Source organism: Caretta caretta, chromosome 11, assembly GCF_965140235.1.
Source record: "Caretta caretta isolate rCarCar2 chromosome 11, rCarCar1.hap1, whole genome shotgun sequence".
NCBI classification, from domain to species: Eukaryota; Metazoa; Chordata; order Testudines; family Cheloniidae; genus Caretta; species Caretta caretta.
In genome coordinates this window covers 5,092,039-5,108,271 of record NC_134216.1, presented here as the reverse complement: position 1 = coordinate 5,108,271, position 16,233 = coordinate 5,092,039, and the positions used below count along the sequence as shown (strand labels likewise).

The window sequence follows — 16,233 nt, the reverse complement described above, 5'->3', positions numbered from 1 at the left end:
AATTGAGTGACTAGAGGAGATCAAACACAGGCACATTTCAAAGGTATATCAAGAACCAGTGGCTGGAATTTGCAGCCAAAAAAATCTGAACATGACATAAGGCACACATTCATAGTAGTCAGGATAATTAACCACTGGAAGAGCTTTCCCAAGGGCTGTGGTAGATTCTCCATCACCTGTAGTCTTTAAATCAAGACTGGGTGCCTTTCTAAAATACAGTCTATGACAGGGGTCTATAGATCCATCACAAGTTACTGGGCTTGATACTAGGTGGCATTCCACGGTTTGTTATGCAAGAGAACAAAGGAGATGGTCATAATAGTCCCTTCTGACCTTAAAATCTATGATCAAAGAACTACATTAGTACTGAAGCCAGTGTGTGCCGATGTCTGAGGATGGGGCTACAGAGAGCCAACCAAACACCACAGTAGCAGCAGTCAGCATTAGTGTCTCAACAGATGCATGTCCAGATACCGTTATATTAGCATGCAATGACAGAGTCACAATACAGTATTTACCATGGATTTATGTTGATTACCGACAGTCTTGCCTGAAATACACAGTATCTCAATATTGTTGCAGATCTATAAAGACGACTGATTGCCCTAATTAAACATAAATGGGATTAGATAGTTCTGGCTGCAAGAGAATATAGACTGTAGCACTTGTAGTAAAAAGCGGAGCATCACCTCAGCACACTGGACTTTAGCAATGTAGCCATTGTTCTGTAGCTCCATCCAGTTGGCTTCATAGAGTTTTGGTCCAATCAGGAAATTCAAGTCGACAATTTTGTCATCTTCTCTGACGAGAGTAGCAGTCAGTCCCAGTTTGCAGTGAGCTTGCACAATGGTGAGCACACGTCTGAACATTTTGGCTAAGAAAGACAAGGTGAGATTTCCTTTTGATTTCATAAAAGGATTAAAAAGACACACATTGCAAGTGTGTAGATTTTGTTGTATTAGCTATACGCCAGAGATGAGCACACTATAAATGGGTAAGCAACACGATTCTAATCTAATATTACTCCTACATTAAAACCAAACACTCGATTGGTTGCAGCTTTTGACTTATACTTAAGCACTTTTACTGCACTGTACATCTTCAAAGCACTGTACAAACCTTAACTAGTCCTCAGACCCCAGTATTATCCATGTCAACTGTCTGGAGTGGCTCACAAACATGGGTGCCAACTGTTACAAACCAGGGCGCTATTTCACCAACCCAGTATCAAATGTGAACTGCTCAAGCAATATAACAGCCTTAACCTGGAGTCTCAGAGAGTCCCCTTGGGCATCCCAGTCTATCTCCCCACCCAGGCAAGCTTGCCTTTGTGACAAAAGGACCCTTATGCCAAAAAAAAATCACAACAATGTACAGGTTACTTCCAGTCCCAAAAGGACCAGTCACTTACCTAAGGTCAATTGTACCTTAGATCTCTCACCAACGACAATGCTAATAGTCAATCCTACATTAAGCTAACTAAGGTTTGTTAACTAGGAAAAAGAAGTTAGAGTTATTTGTAATGCTGAAGCAGGTAAACATCTACACAAATGCATGACCGTCTCAGGTTCCAAAAAGTAATAGCAGCTGCTGCAATATGCAGGCTCTGTGTGTCCTTTATGGCTAACTCAAACTAACCAACTTGGGGACTCCCCTCGCTTATGGGTTGAAATACTGCCCTCACCAAATTCCAAGCAGCACAGTGATATAGATCCTCCTGGTCAGGGATTTATACTCCTTTCCCCCCCCCAAGTTCAAACAGTGATGGGATGCAGATTTGTGCATATCCCCTCTTCATGGGTGTGGGAGGAGCAAACAACAAAGTCTTTTGTTCATTGATGTTCCACAGTAGTTTGTCTGGTGCTTAACAACTCTTTTGGTAAAACTAATATTTTACACTCGGTCATGTCTCTCTCGACTGTGGGGGTTTCCAGTTTCATAAGAAACACTTTTGTAGTTACAAAGCAAACACTCCAATATTATAACATGGGATATGGATATAAGAAGTAATATTAATGCAGGCAGTGACTCACAAGTATTTCACGAAGTCCAAACACTAAACACAAATCTATAAATCTAATACCTATTTTGACAATATTAACACACAGGCGAGCCAGACTGGTTTCCAGCGAAGCATTTGTCAGTGCGACCTAGGGATCTTGTCATGAGCTGGCAGCTGGACTGCCAGCAACACAATCCCCGTTTACCAGATGGGAAAAAAGGAGAGATATAGAGGTGTTAAGTGACTTAGCCTAGGCCACACAGCACTTCAGAGCCAGGATTAGAAAATAGGGGTTCTACTATTCCTAGGTTGAGTCCATTGGAGTACGATGGCATCATCTCTCTCAGGTATTTCCAGAACTCCCATCATCTTTCTAGTAGTATAAAGTAGGCCTTCTGCCTTATTTTTTATGACCAAGTCTAAGAAGTGATGATGGTAAGAAAATTGAGGCAACAGCATAGATCTTTGTTAAAAGTGGCTGCCAACGAGCAATGGCTATTTCCATATTTTACCATTTCTCCCATTTCTGTTAACACTTAAAAATTACATGCAAACTCTTTCAGTAAAGGTATAGCAGTCAGAGACTTGGACTGGACTGGGGGGGGCATTTCTAACCAGCATTATTTCCTGTAAACTGAAATGCTCCATTCTTTCCTTCCAACACCATATATCCCTATCTGGAAGTCAACACACCTATTGATAAATTTTAGAAACAAATTAGCATAGATATATTTCTTCCCAGTAAAATACATACATAGACAAAGGGATCCCTAACTTATTCATAGGGACCACACTTCAAGAGATTGTATCAGGACACCTGCCTACCCACTTAAGAGAATGCAGTCCAACTCTTCTCCCACTTGTGTTGATGTAACAGCCACATGGCAACTTTAGCAACTGTTACATGAAAAGTAAATGCATATTAAGTGTACTACAGAAATCTTTTACTGAAGTTTAAGCAGCTTCAGAAGAAAGCCTCCATCATGTTACCATCCATTCTCTGGAACAAAGCTCTAGAGATGACACCTCTTACTACTGTAATTAGGAAAAGTGCTAACATTACTATAATGATTTCCCACTGGTATTAAGAATAGTAACACCTGTTCCCTAATGAGTTGAGAGGTCTCTGGAAAGCAGTCTTCCTATAAATACTGCAGTACTGCAAAAACTTCCACCAGAGCCGATGATCATTTACATGTATTAAAACTCAAATACTAAGCTATGAATTTATTCTAGAACTCCAGAACAACATTAAAGAGAAAGCCAGCAAGAAACTGCATGGCAACAGTAGCAAAGCATTAACAATGAGTCTGGGGGGGAGGGGACTATTTAAGAATTTGTACACTCCTTACCAGGTATGGTGTGCACCTCATCAAGTATCATAAGGCCCCATTCTTGACTTTTAAGCCATTCCATTACTCTCTCTGCCTCCCAAGACCTCTTAGTTGTGTGTCCCAACATAGAGTAGGTACTAATTGCAACAGAGCAGCCGATAGGCTTGTCCTTGGCATCTGACGTGAATCGACAGATTTGGCTGTCATCTATGGTGGACCACATTTTGAACTGGGCTTTCCACTGCTCCACAGAGACAGAAGAGTTGCCAAGTACCAGGCAACGCTTACGGACTGTACACGCAGCTGTAACTCCAACTAAAGACTTGCCAGCACCTGTAGGAGGACAAATAAGAGCAACTGTCATCAGTAATCAGCTCAGACAGATAGATCCCATCATTCCTTGGATAAAAAGGGGGAGGAGAGGAAAACCACTGTGGAATGGTTAGCCAGGAATTGTCCTAGAGGAGGGGAAATTTCTCAGTAGCCACTGCTTCAAGACTAGAATAGAAGCAGCAGCCTTTACATATTAGCATATGAAACCACACATCTGTGTCTGCTGCTCGTCATACACTTATGAAAAATCTCAGCAAAATCACTGCAATTAATGTTCTCTTTGCAGCAAAATGAACTGCTTTGAATAGTTTCTTTGTTCCAAAACTTAGGCCAGGTCTACACTACAAGCCTACACTGGTAGAACGACGTCGCTCAGGGGTGTGAAAAATCCACTCCCTTAGTTACACCGACCTAACCCCTGGGTAGGCAGCGCTATGCTGATGAGACACCTTCTCCTGTCGACAGAGCTACTGCCTCTCATGGAGATGGATTAACTACACCAAAGGGAGCAGCTCTCCTGTCAGCGTAGAACCGTCTTCACTAAGGCGGCACAGCTGTACGTGTCGACAACCCTTTAAATTAGACCAGATGGCTTCAGCAAGCTGCTAGTTACTGAGTGGGTGTTTGTTGCTTCCATAGGCTGAGCCCATTGCACACCAGGGGCTCATTGCATTCCTCTATTCCCCACCCCTACAAGCTCCCGTTGTGCCACCCTCATAAGAACGGCCAGACTGGGTCAGACCAAAGGTCCATCTAGCCCAGGATCCTGTCTGCCGACAGTGGCCAGTGCCAGGTGCCCCAGAGGGAATGAACAGAACAGGTAATCGTCAAGTGATCCATCTTCTGTCGCCCACTGCCATCCCCATCTATTTCAGAGGCTCCCTGGCAGTTTCCCACCCACCCCCTCCATCATGCCAGGGCTCTGTGTACTCCCAGACGCTCATGGATTGCTAACTGGTTAAAAGACAGGAAAACAAAGGGTAGGAATAAATGGTCAGTTTTCAGAATGGAGAGATGTAAATAGTGGTGTCCCCCAGGAGTCTGTACTGGGCCCAGTCCTATTCAACATATTCATAAATGATCTGGAAAAAGGGGTAAACAGTGAGGTGGCAAAATCTGCAGATGATACAAAATTACTCAAGATAGTCAAGTCCAAAACAAAGGGTTACAAAAGTATCTCACTAAACTGGGTGACTGAGCGACAAAATGGCAGATTTCAGAGTAGCAGCCGTGTTCGTCTGTATTCGCAAAAAGAACAGGAGTACTTGTGGCACCTTAGAGACTAACAAATTTATTTGAGCATAAGCTTTCGTGAGCTACAGCTCACTTCATCGGATACATTTGTTAGTCTCTAAGGTGCCACAAGTACTCCTGTTCTTTTTGCAAAATGGCAGATGAAATTCAATGTTGATAAATGCAAAGTAATGCACAGTGGAAAACAATCCCAACTCTACATACAAAATAATGGGGTCTAATTTAGCTGTTACTACTGAAGAGAGAGATCGTAGAGTCATCGTGGATAGTTCTCGGAAAACATCTGCTCAGTGTGCAGCAGCAGTCGTCAAAAAAGCTAACAATGTTAGGAACCATTAGGAAAGGAATCGATAAGAAGACACAAAATATCATAGTGCCATTATATAAATCCATGGTGTGCCCGCACCTTGAACAGTGCATACAGTTCTGGTCACCCTATCTCAAAAAAAATATTAGAAATGGAGAAAGGTACAGAGAAGGGCAATGGAAATGATTAAGGGTATGGAACAGCTTCCATACAAGGAGATATGAAAAAGACGGCGACTTTTCAGCTTGGAAAAGCGACGACTAAGAGGGAATGTAATTGAGGTCGATAAAAGCTTGACTGGTGTGGAAAAAAAATGAATAAGAAAGTGTTATTTATTCCTTTCACGTAACATAAGAACCAGGGGGCATGTGATGAAATTAATAGGCAGCAGGTTTAAAACAAACAAAACAAAATAGTTCTTCACATGACACAGTCAACCTGTGGAATTCGTTGCCTGGGGAATTGTGAAGGTCAAAACTATAGCAGTGTTCAAAAAACAATGAGATAAATTCACAGAGGACAGGTCTATCAATGGCTATTAGCAAAGATGGTCAGTGATACAACCCCATGCTCTGGGTGTCCCTAGCCTCTGACTGCCAGAAGCTGGGAGTGGACACAGGGAATGAATCACTTGATCATTGCTCTGTTCTCTGCCTTCCCTTGGAAGCACCTGGCATTGGCCACTGTTGGAAGACAGGATACTGAGCTAGAAGGACCATTGGTCTGACCCAGTATGGCTGTTCTTACATTTCCTGCTTTGCCATCATTCTTATTTCTTTTCTTTCTATTTGGAAGATAAATCATTTATGGTGTCAACATTTTAAAACTCTATTGGCACAAGCAAAAGAACTGAGATGGGGGGGGGGGGTATTGTTATACTGGAAGGTGTTAATGGCTGCCAGCAGCTGGTTCTTTGATCTGCAGATATTTGCAGACCTACCTGCTAACCAGATGCCAGGGGCTCTGTCCCCCCGCAAGGGTTATGCCCAGAACATTCCCTGAAACTCTCTGAAACTGATCAGCTGTGGCAGTCAAAAATTAGTTACAAACAGAGAAATGCCATCAAGTTGCGCATAAGGCCTTACTTCAACTTAGCCAAAATCCAACTACTTACCACATGGCAGGACAATAACACCAGATCTAGCACGCCCATTCCCAAACATCTTCCTTAGACTTTTCTCCTGGTAAGGTCTGAGAACTGCTGTGGGCTTCAGGTCGATATTAATGTCAGGATTCACTGAATCATTTCTGAAATCATACTCTGCCAGCAAGGGGTACTCCAAGTGGATGCAACGCTTCTGAAGCTCTTCAATCATTTCCTAGAAAGGAAACAAAGCTTCTAACAGCATATTCTAAATTTCTGAAACCTGCTGAGGATTTTTTAAAGTCACCAGTTTATATACCCTAGCTGTATAAAGGCAAGTTAATTGTTCTTTTACACCCTTTGCTTGCTCTGTAACAGCAGGAGTTAAAACCTATTCTCAGAACTTTGCTGGTGATCAAAGCAGAAAACAGAACAGTTTAAATATTATTGTATATTAGAAACAAAGGGGGGAAATTGTTGACAAATAGAAAAAAGTGAGATATTCAAATCTCTGAAAGGGTGTTATTCTGTAGGGAAAGCCCCTGATAATGTCCTTTATAGGACTATTGACAAATCAACATTTTGAACACAAACAATTCAAAATACAGCATCTCTAGTCACTGTTTTGTAACTGAAGGTCCACAGAAGCTACACAGGTGACTGAGAAATCTTCGCTCTGCAGTAACAGATACTCTACCACAAAAGCATGTTGCATTTAATTGCTATCTGAGACATTGAAAAAATAACCTGAATAGCCTGCCGATTGTCTTTATGTTTCCTATAAGGCAACAAAAGACTTGCCAAGTCTAGGATAAAACGACAGAAAATTCACAAAAAAGCCTCATAAATACATCTGATCTAATAAGTCAATTCATATGCAGCACCTGCTACCTGTTAAGCACCGATATCCTCCATTCTGTACATGACAGAAAAATAAAAAGCATCTTTGTCCAAAGATTTTATAATCCGAGAGATTTAGACAAAACACTGCAAGAAACAAACTGATTCAGACCCCTACATGATCTCACACCTCACTAATTACACACTGCTGGGATGGGGAAGGCACTTAACAGAAATGACTTAACAGAAGCAGTAACATTAAAGGTTCCACACCCACAAATAAGAACAGTGTATCTCTTTACATAGGCCAGGTTTGCATAAGGAGTAAGAATAGTATTGTAGCTAAGGCACTAGAGTGGAACTCGTGAACTTTGTCCTTGGGCCAGTCGCTTAAGCTCCTGGGACCTCAGCTCCCCATCTGCATGAGGGAAGAAATAACAATCTCTATTTCACACAAGATTGGGGTTTTTGAGGATTGAGGTTGGGATTTTCAAATGTGCCCAAGGGAGTTAAGCATGCAACTCCCTTTTAACTTCCATAGGCTCCTCTGAAAATTGTAGCCAAATTCACTAGTATTTGTGACGTGCTCAGACATTACAACAATGAGCACCAAAGAAAAGTCCACAAGATCTTACTTACCAAGCTCCTCAAACATATGGGACATGTATGCAAGCCACATTAACTTTTGCTGAATAGTGTAGGTTAACCGCCAACAAGATCAAGCAGACAAGGTAAATTTAAGAACAGTCTCACAGTTGCCAGAAGCTGCTGGGGCTGGAAGGAGATGTGAAGTCACACAAAGCATCTGGGTGGATTTAGAATCTGCCTTCAGACTACATTAATATTTTCAAGTAATTATCTCACTCAGGTTTGGTCAGCATAACAGTCCACACGAGATAGCACATTCAATCCTGCAGAAAGGGAGCCCATATACCCTAGCAACTGCCCTGTAGCCTGTCAACATCGCTCACGCGTCAGCCAGGGAAGGGGCAGTGTCTAGTCCCTCCCACCAGGCTGGAGAGGAAGAATCTGTGATGTGGGACTTTCAGAGGTGAGGGAAGAAGTCTTTGTGGCTCAGAGGGCCCCCCCCGATAGAAAAGCCTTAGAATATGGTATTTAGCAACCCCACATCCAATTGCTTGCAGTGGGACTCACTATGACCATGGGTGCCAAGCAGTTAACAGATATTTTACCTGCTTGACTTCAAAAGATACAGTCTGTGTTTCTTCCTCCTCCTCCTCATCTTTGTCCATCTGCTCGTAAAACTCAAATAAGTCGGCCGGGACATCCGATTTATTCTGAGCATCTGTCCCTTGTGATGTTGAAGGACCTCCGTCACTGGATTTGGAAATCTGAAACAGGAATTTAAAAGACCCCATTAGAGATTCTCGCTGAGCAATGGTTCACTAATGAAGCACAGAGCATGTGCAATGTTTACAACAGAAGGAAGTATGCAATAACCACCGCTGCAGATATTCAACAGTATGTACAGCCTCACAAAGAGGAATCCAGCATTTTAGAAGATGACCCTCGATCCCAACGTACTGCTGATTTGCTCGTGAATGTCTCTGTGATGAGCTCGGTTTCTTCTCCCTCAGCGTTTCTCAGCCGACACTCTTTGATGACGTGGTCCTGAAGAAGCTGCTGGATGACTTCAGGGTGGGTGCTTTCTACAAAATACCTAGATGGAAAGAACAAACAAGAACTAGACAAGCAGCTCCCAACAAAGTTTAAAGCATGTTACACCAATCAGAGAATCTGTCTGAGCACCTACTGCAACACCGGAACTGGCGTTTCAATCTACCTGACAGTGATTCCAGATGGAGTCACTCAAGCTATAGCATCTTTGCCATCGCTCGTGCGCATGAGGGTTAAAACAATTGTTGCTACTACAGAGAACTTTTCACAGACATCCTCACAGCAAATATTTAACTGCTAAAGATTCCCTTGCTTGAATAATCCATTTCAAAACTTAGATAAGACTAGAAAGACTCCAAAAGCACCATTTAGATAACCCTGGAAAGCTCCCCACTTCACCGTCCATCATCTCTAAAAGGAGGCAATTCTTTTGAAGCCGCCTTTGGGGTGGGGCCAGGAAAGAAATCCGAGTACACAGGGTGAGCTGCCTGAGCCCTTAGTATAAGGCAGAAGCTATGAAAACCTCATTCTGCAAGCCCTAGGAGTGTTTCTTCCCCTTGAAGCTTGCCAATAAAGATGCTCGTTGGAGAGTCTCATTAAAACGTGAGCCTACAGAAGCTGAAAAACGTTTGAACTGGAGAAGCAGGTGGTGGCTCAGGGAGGACTCCTAAAAACGGCTATAAAGAGCGTGCTAGTATTGAACAGAAGAATGGCCACCCTGGGTCAGACCAAAGGCCCATCTAGCCCAGTCTCCTGTCTGCCGACAGCAGCCAATGCCAGGTGCTCCAGAGGGAATGAACAGAACAGGGAATCATCCAGTGATCCATCCCCTGTTGCCCATTCCCAGCTTCTGACAAACAGAGGCTAGGGACACCATCCCTGCCCATCCTGGCCAATAGCCATTGATGGACCTATCCTCCATGTATTTATCTAGTTCTTTTTTTAATCCTTTTTTGAATCCTGAGTCTTGGCCTTCACAACATCCTCTGGCAAAGAGTTCCACAGGTGGGTGAATTTCTGTTTTACCCAAAAGGGCAGGTTAAAAGGGAGGCAAGAGGGCACCGGGAGTCAGGGGTCCTGGGTTCTATTCCTGGCTCAGACACTGACACGCTGTGGCATCTCAGGCATGCCACTTCCCCTCTGACCCTTGGTTTCCTCATATGCAGGATAGATTTTAAGGCTAAAAGGGACTATTTAGATCATCTAGGCCAGTGGTGGGCAACCTGTGGCCCGCACACAGTTCGTCAGGGTCATCCGCTGGCGGGCCGCCAGACAGTTTGTTTACATTTGCAAGGCTGCCTGCAGCTTCCAGTGGCTGCGGTTCACCGTTCCTGGCCAATGGGAGCCACGGGAAGCGGCAGCCAGCATGTCCCACGCAGCCCGCGCCACTTCCCGCAGTAAGACAATCTACCGCAGTAAAACAAACATTGTCAGCTCAGCAGTCTGAGACCATAGATTGACCAGTCAATTAACGTAAATCAGCACTTTTGGTTTGAAGAATCTTTCTAAAAAACAAACAAACAAAGCATACCCATGCTAACACAATGATCACCACTAGAGTGAACCCAGAACAGTCAAACTTAAAGCAAATAACTACTATACTAAAGTACTGCAAGCAGGGGGAATAAAAAAAAAAAAAACTGATATTCCCTCCCACCCCCCCTCCCCACACACACCCACACACGAGAAAAGCTGCTTACCTGTTGTGTTTCAGCACTAGTTTTACCTTTCCATAGCTGACAGTACACAGCTACAAACAGACAAGAACACCCATTAGGAACAAGCAATTCAGATTCAGCATAATAAAGCAGTGGCTGATTTAATGACACAACATTTGTGTGTGTATACAAAAATACAGACACACAACCTTTGCTGCGTAACCAGAATGGTTCACCAAGACTAGTACAGGATCAATAAGAGTCAGAACAAATGGGAAGTATAAGGGAGAACTGAAATCAGTCAACTCTACACGCACAGGATTGCTGAGAGCTGCTGCAAAATAGATGGGCATCAAAGACGAGAGGTCTTCAAGAGGTTTCACTACCTATTATGGATTACATAAAAAAAATGGTCTTCGTTACCACTAAGAACAGGATGCTTTGAAACATCGGAGGAATTCCTCCTCTGAATATAGAAGAGATGGGAACTCATCTATCCCGCAACATAGTGTTAGAGACTCCAGGACAACAGTCCCATTGTCAAGTCTGGAATCTTTGGTAATATCTGTCCAAATGGCAGCTTGTTCACAAATATTTAGGGCTACGCCATGGTGTCTCTCACATGCTTCTGCACCTCACAATCCATATGCATAGAGACCTGGAGGACCCAGACAGGTTATAGCTATTTGCTGATAACAAGACTGGTTACGACAGGTGCCTGGCAATGTCCACAATAGTTTTTATTTGTATTATCATAGCACTTAGGAGTACAATTCAAGGACGAGGACCCTGGTGTGCTAGATGAACGAAAAGACAGCCCCTGCTACTTGCTAAGGTTGAAAGGCACAATCCTCACTAAGGAGCATGTGCTTTTCTTGGCTTAAAATAAATTACATTTTTATCATTTTCAGAGAACTGCCTCCCGCCAACCAGTGTACATTAATTTCCATTATTATGCAATAGCTACGTTTCATTAATGCAAGGCTATGATTGCTCAGTTAAATTAGGATTCTTATAGCAATGTTAACTCTGACACACTGCACAGCTTGAATATTCTATGGAATACTTTCTACCAAAAATAATAAGATTTAGTTCCTAATTCCTGATTAAGAGTGTGTTTTCTACACTACTTTTATGGCTAAATGTGTAGATTACTGTATTTCTGTTAATATAAAAAATACATTCAAAAAAACATACAGGATGCACAACACAGGTGTGTTAATACATCTTTTGGAACCTTGACTTTGGCATTTCTGACTTTGATTTTAATAGAGCAACCTCAACTATGCATTAACTTACTATTAAATGCAAAAAACCGTAAGCAACTCAGACACTGTTCTATAGTGCAGGTTTGTACCTTTCGACAATGTGACGTTTTAATGCATATAGCAGGGGTGATTCCAAATTTGGGGCCAGATGCTGCAGCACTTACTGACTCCAGTTAAATTATTTACATGAACAATGGTTACAAGATCAGACCTTTACGTGAAATTTTCTATTTGTGGGTCAAACCTATTTATAAGGTATATTTAGTATTTAGGATATGCATACATGTTGCATGGAGAAATCAATCAGAAATATGCAATTTTGATGTCCAGTTCCAATCTGTCACAGCCTGAAAGCTATGTTTCTGATGCTATCCTAAGGGTAAAGGAAGAAGATAGGATGAAGAGCGTGCTTCCCTGAATTCTGAAACCGAGCAATAGAAGAGAACAGGAGTATTAGAGACATGAAAAGACAATGGAGAATGACTCTCCACTGAAATGATCTCACCTTGATAAACTGAATTATTCCATCTGGGACACCAGTCTTGCTCAGCTTTTGCAAATATTCAGTGATGTCACTTGTCTGTAAACCAACACTGACAGCAGCATAAAGCGAGTAAGCAGTGAGTTTGTATTCGTGTACATGGGTTGGCCTGCACACAGGTTCAGCAATAGCAACCAGAAAATCCTGGGCATATTTGTAAACAGGAGAAAAGGCTTCCAGGAAAACATGGCCATCAGGAGCCTAGAAGACAGAAAAGGAAAAATGGGTTAAAGAAATAATGAAGTTGTGTGAGAAAGGTAGAAAGCCCTCTCTACTACTAGGATTAAGGACACACGATGCAAAGGGACCATTATTATTTAATGGACAGTATGTCATGGGGCATGGAAAAGGTGCTGCTGTTTCAGGGTGAGAGCCACATACGGAGGAAAACTAATCTGACGTTCAAGACACAAACAAAATAAGTCAGCAAAAAACTCGAGGCCACCTTGAGGTTCATCTAATCAGTTTCACGATTACCAATTTTCCCATCAGAGAGCATCAAGTGAGAGAAAAAAGCTTTTTAAAAATAGGCTGTAACAGGGTGAATAAAATTGATGATTTAAAAAGTCAGATCTTTTAAAATTAAATACAGGTTTATTGTTAAAATAATAAACCTATTTAAAATTGGCAATTTATGTTAAGGCCTAAACCAATCATAATCTGTTAAAATCATTTAATGAAATACAACAAACAACATGTTTGCTGCCAACTTCTTAAGAAAATCCAACCACTGAACTGGTGGAAGTCACTGGCTAAGCATCTGGGCCACAGTTTGCTGAAGTGTTAAGCCAGTTTTGGACAGCAGTAGCAGAGCAAATATTTTCTTCATTTCAGTTTATGCGACTAGTTCAGTTCAATGACTAGTTCTTTCAAAATTAAGAGACCAATGGGAGCTGAAAAAGCAAGAAAGCTTGTTATCCTCTTCCAGTCTATGAATAAAAACTGGGATGAGATCTATTAGTTCTAAAGGCTTGAAGGACATGGTGACCAAAAACAATCAGTTCAATTTGCTAACTACAGATCATAGTTCCTTCGCTTAATAAATCAGTTTTAAAACTAAAATCGGTTTTGATAAATTTAAACTACTTCAAATGTGCTGGATACATAAGAAAAAAGTTTAATAAACCAAAATAATATGCTGTTTTTGTCCTTCAATTGAATTACCATCCAAATAAAGCTTGACACAAATCACAAGTAAAAAGTTAATTGTCTACTAAATAAGAAATGCACCATTCACCATTAACATAATACAAAAATTAAAATTGAGAACGCAAATACATGTAAGTTAAGCTGCATAACTGCTTAAATAAATGTGTATAGATACGGTGTATCCTGGTTAGCACCAAGAATCACCAAGTGTAGTGTAAAGGCTATATTAGTTGCAAATCAATATGTTTAACCACCAATAAAAATAAACCTTTCTTTAGGAAAATAACTAACTAAAATGTACAAATGCAAAACACGATTAAAATTGATGGATTTAAATCAAGGTTTCCTGCTTGCTGATTTAAATCGTGTTGACTTACATCAATTCACCCTGGGCTTTAAAACCACAAAAACTGACAGGGGACTCAGAGCTAGGCATAGTACCAGAACCTACTTTTAACTCATTTTCTGCAAGTGACCAGATACTAATTTGTCGGTGTCTCTTTAATGCATTCAAGTGTAAACACCCCTAGAACTGATGAGGTTTTTTCAGTCTGACATATTAATTTTGTAGTAAGACCACATACTAACTGTTCGAGAAGAGTCACTATGCTAATCAAAGTCCTGAATCATAACAGCAATACACACTGACTCATGGGATAAGAAGGTAGGTCCTCCCATGGATCAGTAACTGGTTGAAAGATAGGAAACAAAGGTTTTACAGTTTTCACAGTGGAGAGAAGTAAACAGCGAGTGGTCCCCAAAGGATCTGTACTGGGACCAGTGCTGTTCAACAAATTCAATGATTTAGAAAAAGGGGTAAACAGTGAGGTTGCAAAAATTTTGCAGATGACACAAAATTACTCAAAATAGTTAAGTCCAAAGCAGATTGCAAAGGGTTACAAAGGGATCTCACTAAACTGGATGACTGTGCAACAAACTGGCAGATGAAATTCAATGTTGATAAATGCACAGTAATTCACATTGGAAAACAATCCCAACTATACATATAAAGTGACTGAGTCTAAATTAGCTGTTACCACTCAAGAGACCTTGAAGTCTTGGATAGTTCTCTGAAAACATCTGCTCAATATTCAGCAGCAGTCAAAGAAGCTAGAAGAATACTAGGAACCATTAGGAAAGGGACAAATGATAAAATAGTAAATATCGTATCACCACTATATAAATCCTTGGTATGCTCACACCTTGAATACTGGGTGCAGTTCTGGTTGCCCTCATCTCACAAAAGATATATTAGGATTGGAAAAGACCAGAAAAAGTGATTAGGGTTACGGAACACCTTGCGTATGAGGCAAGATTAAAAAGACAGGGATTGTTCAGCTTGGAAAAGAGACGACTGAGGGGGGATATGAAACAGGTCTACAAAATCATGAATGGTGTGTGGAGAAAGTAAATAAGGAAGTGTTATTTACACCTTCTCGTTATACAAGAACCAAGCGTCACACAATGAAATGAATAGGCAGCAGGTTTAAAACAAATGCAAGGAAGTACTTCCTCACAAAACACAAAGTCAACCTGTGCCAGACGACACTGAGAAGCCCAAAACCATAACTGGATTCAAAAAAGAATTAAATAAGTTCATGGAGGACAGGTACATCAATGGCTATTATTGAAAATGGTCATGGAGGCAACCCCATGCCCTGGGTGTCCTGAAAACCCTGACTGCCAGAAGCTTGGACTGCATGATAGGGGATGGCTCACTCGATAAATCTGGTTAGTTGTGAAAGGGTATTTGGTGGGAGAGCCTCCCAACCAACCTTTGCAGGCCATCTGTTTATGCCCTGAAACACAAAGTTTGCTTTCCTCAATAAGAACATAAAAATGGCCGTATTGAGTCAGACAAATGGTCCATCTAGTCCAGTATCCTGTCTTCCAACAGTGGCCGGTGCCAGATGCTTCAGAGGGAATGAACAGAACAGGGCAATTTATCGAGGCAGGACTAAGTAATATCTAGACCATCCCTGACAGGTGTTTGTCCAACCTGCTCTTAAAAATCCCCAATGATGCAGATTCCACAACCTCCCTAGGCAATTTATTCCAGTGCTTAACCACCCTGACAGTTAGGAAAAATTTCCTAATGTCCAACCTAAACCTCCCTTCCTGCAATTTAAGCCCATTGCTTCTTGTTCTATCCTCAGAGGTTAAGATGAATAATTTTTCTCCCTCGTCCTTGTAATAACCTTTTATGTACTTGAAAACTGTTATATCCCCTCTCAGTCTTCTCTTCTCCAGACTAAACAAACCCAATTTTTTTCAAACTTCCCTTTTAGGTCATGTTTTCTAGACCTTTAATCACTTTTGTTGCTCTTCTCTGGACTTTCTCCAATTTGTCCCCATCTTTCCTGAAATGTGTTGCCCAGAACTGGACACAATGCTCCAGTTGAGGCCTAATCAGCACAAAGTAGAGCGGAAAAATTACTTCTCGCATCTTGCTTACAATACTCCTGCTAATACATCCCAGAATGATGTTTACTTTTTTTGCAAGTGTGTGAGACAAAGCTCCTCCTCTGCCTTGGTGGGTCCTGTGCTTTTGGCAGATTTGCTCACCTCAGAGACTGACGGCAGCCCTCAGTTTGGCCGCTTCTGCTAGAGGCTCAAACCTGCCGTTCACTCAGCTAACCTCATCACTGGTCAGCATGAGGGAAACGGAGAACGATCTCCGCAGTCTCTGTTGTCCCACCTAGTGGGTTGGGGACAGGCCAGATCCCTTTCCAAATTAGCCCTTCCCTTCTGGTGTTGCTCACAGACCAGGTCAACTCCTCCTGTGTCTGATCAGGAGTTGGGGGGACAGACCCAGGCCTGCCCTT

The 16,233-nt window shown here is 41.8% G+C and overlaps 1 protein-coding gene across 1 annotated transcript in view; it reads right to left on the bottom strand.

Annotated features, from left to right (window-relative positions):
- The window catches only part of ERCC3 (ERCC excision repair 3, TFIIH core complex helicase subunit), a 49,240-nt gene that overhangs the window by 24,163 nt on the left and 8,844 nt on the right, over positions 1 to 16,233 (bottom strand). The window contains exons 3-9 of the mRNA XM_048869346.2: positions 12,224 to 12,460; positions 10,493 to 10,542; positions 8,700 to 8,835; positions 8,348 to 8,506; positions 6,345 to 6,549; positions 3,355 to 3,669; positions 690 to 874 (exon numbers count right to left, since the gene is read on the bottom strand). Coding sequence (XP_048725303.1) covers positions 690 to 874; positions 3,355 to 3,669; positions 6,345 to 6,549; positions 8,348 to 8,506; positions 8,700 to 8,835; positions 10,493 to 10,542; positions 12,224 to 12,460 — 1,287 coding nt within the window. The remainder of the gene's footprint in view (positions 1 to 689; positions 875 to 3,354; positions 3,670 to 6,344; positions 6,550 to 8,347; positions 8,507 to 8,699; positions 8,836 to 10,492; positions 10,543 to 12,223; positions 12,461 to 16,233) is intronic.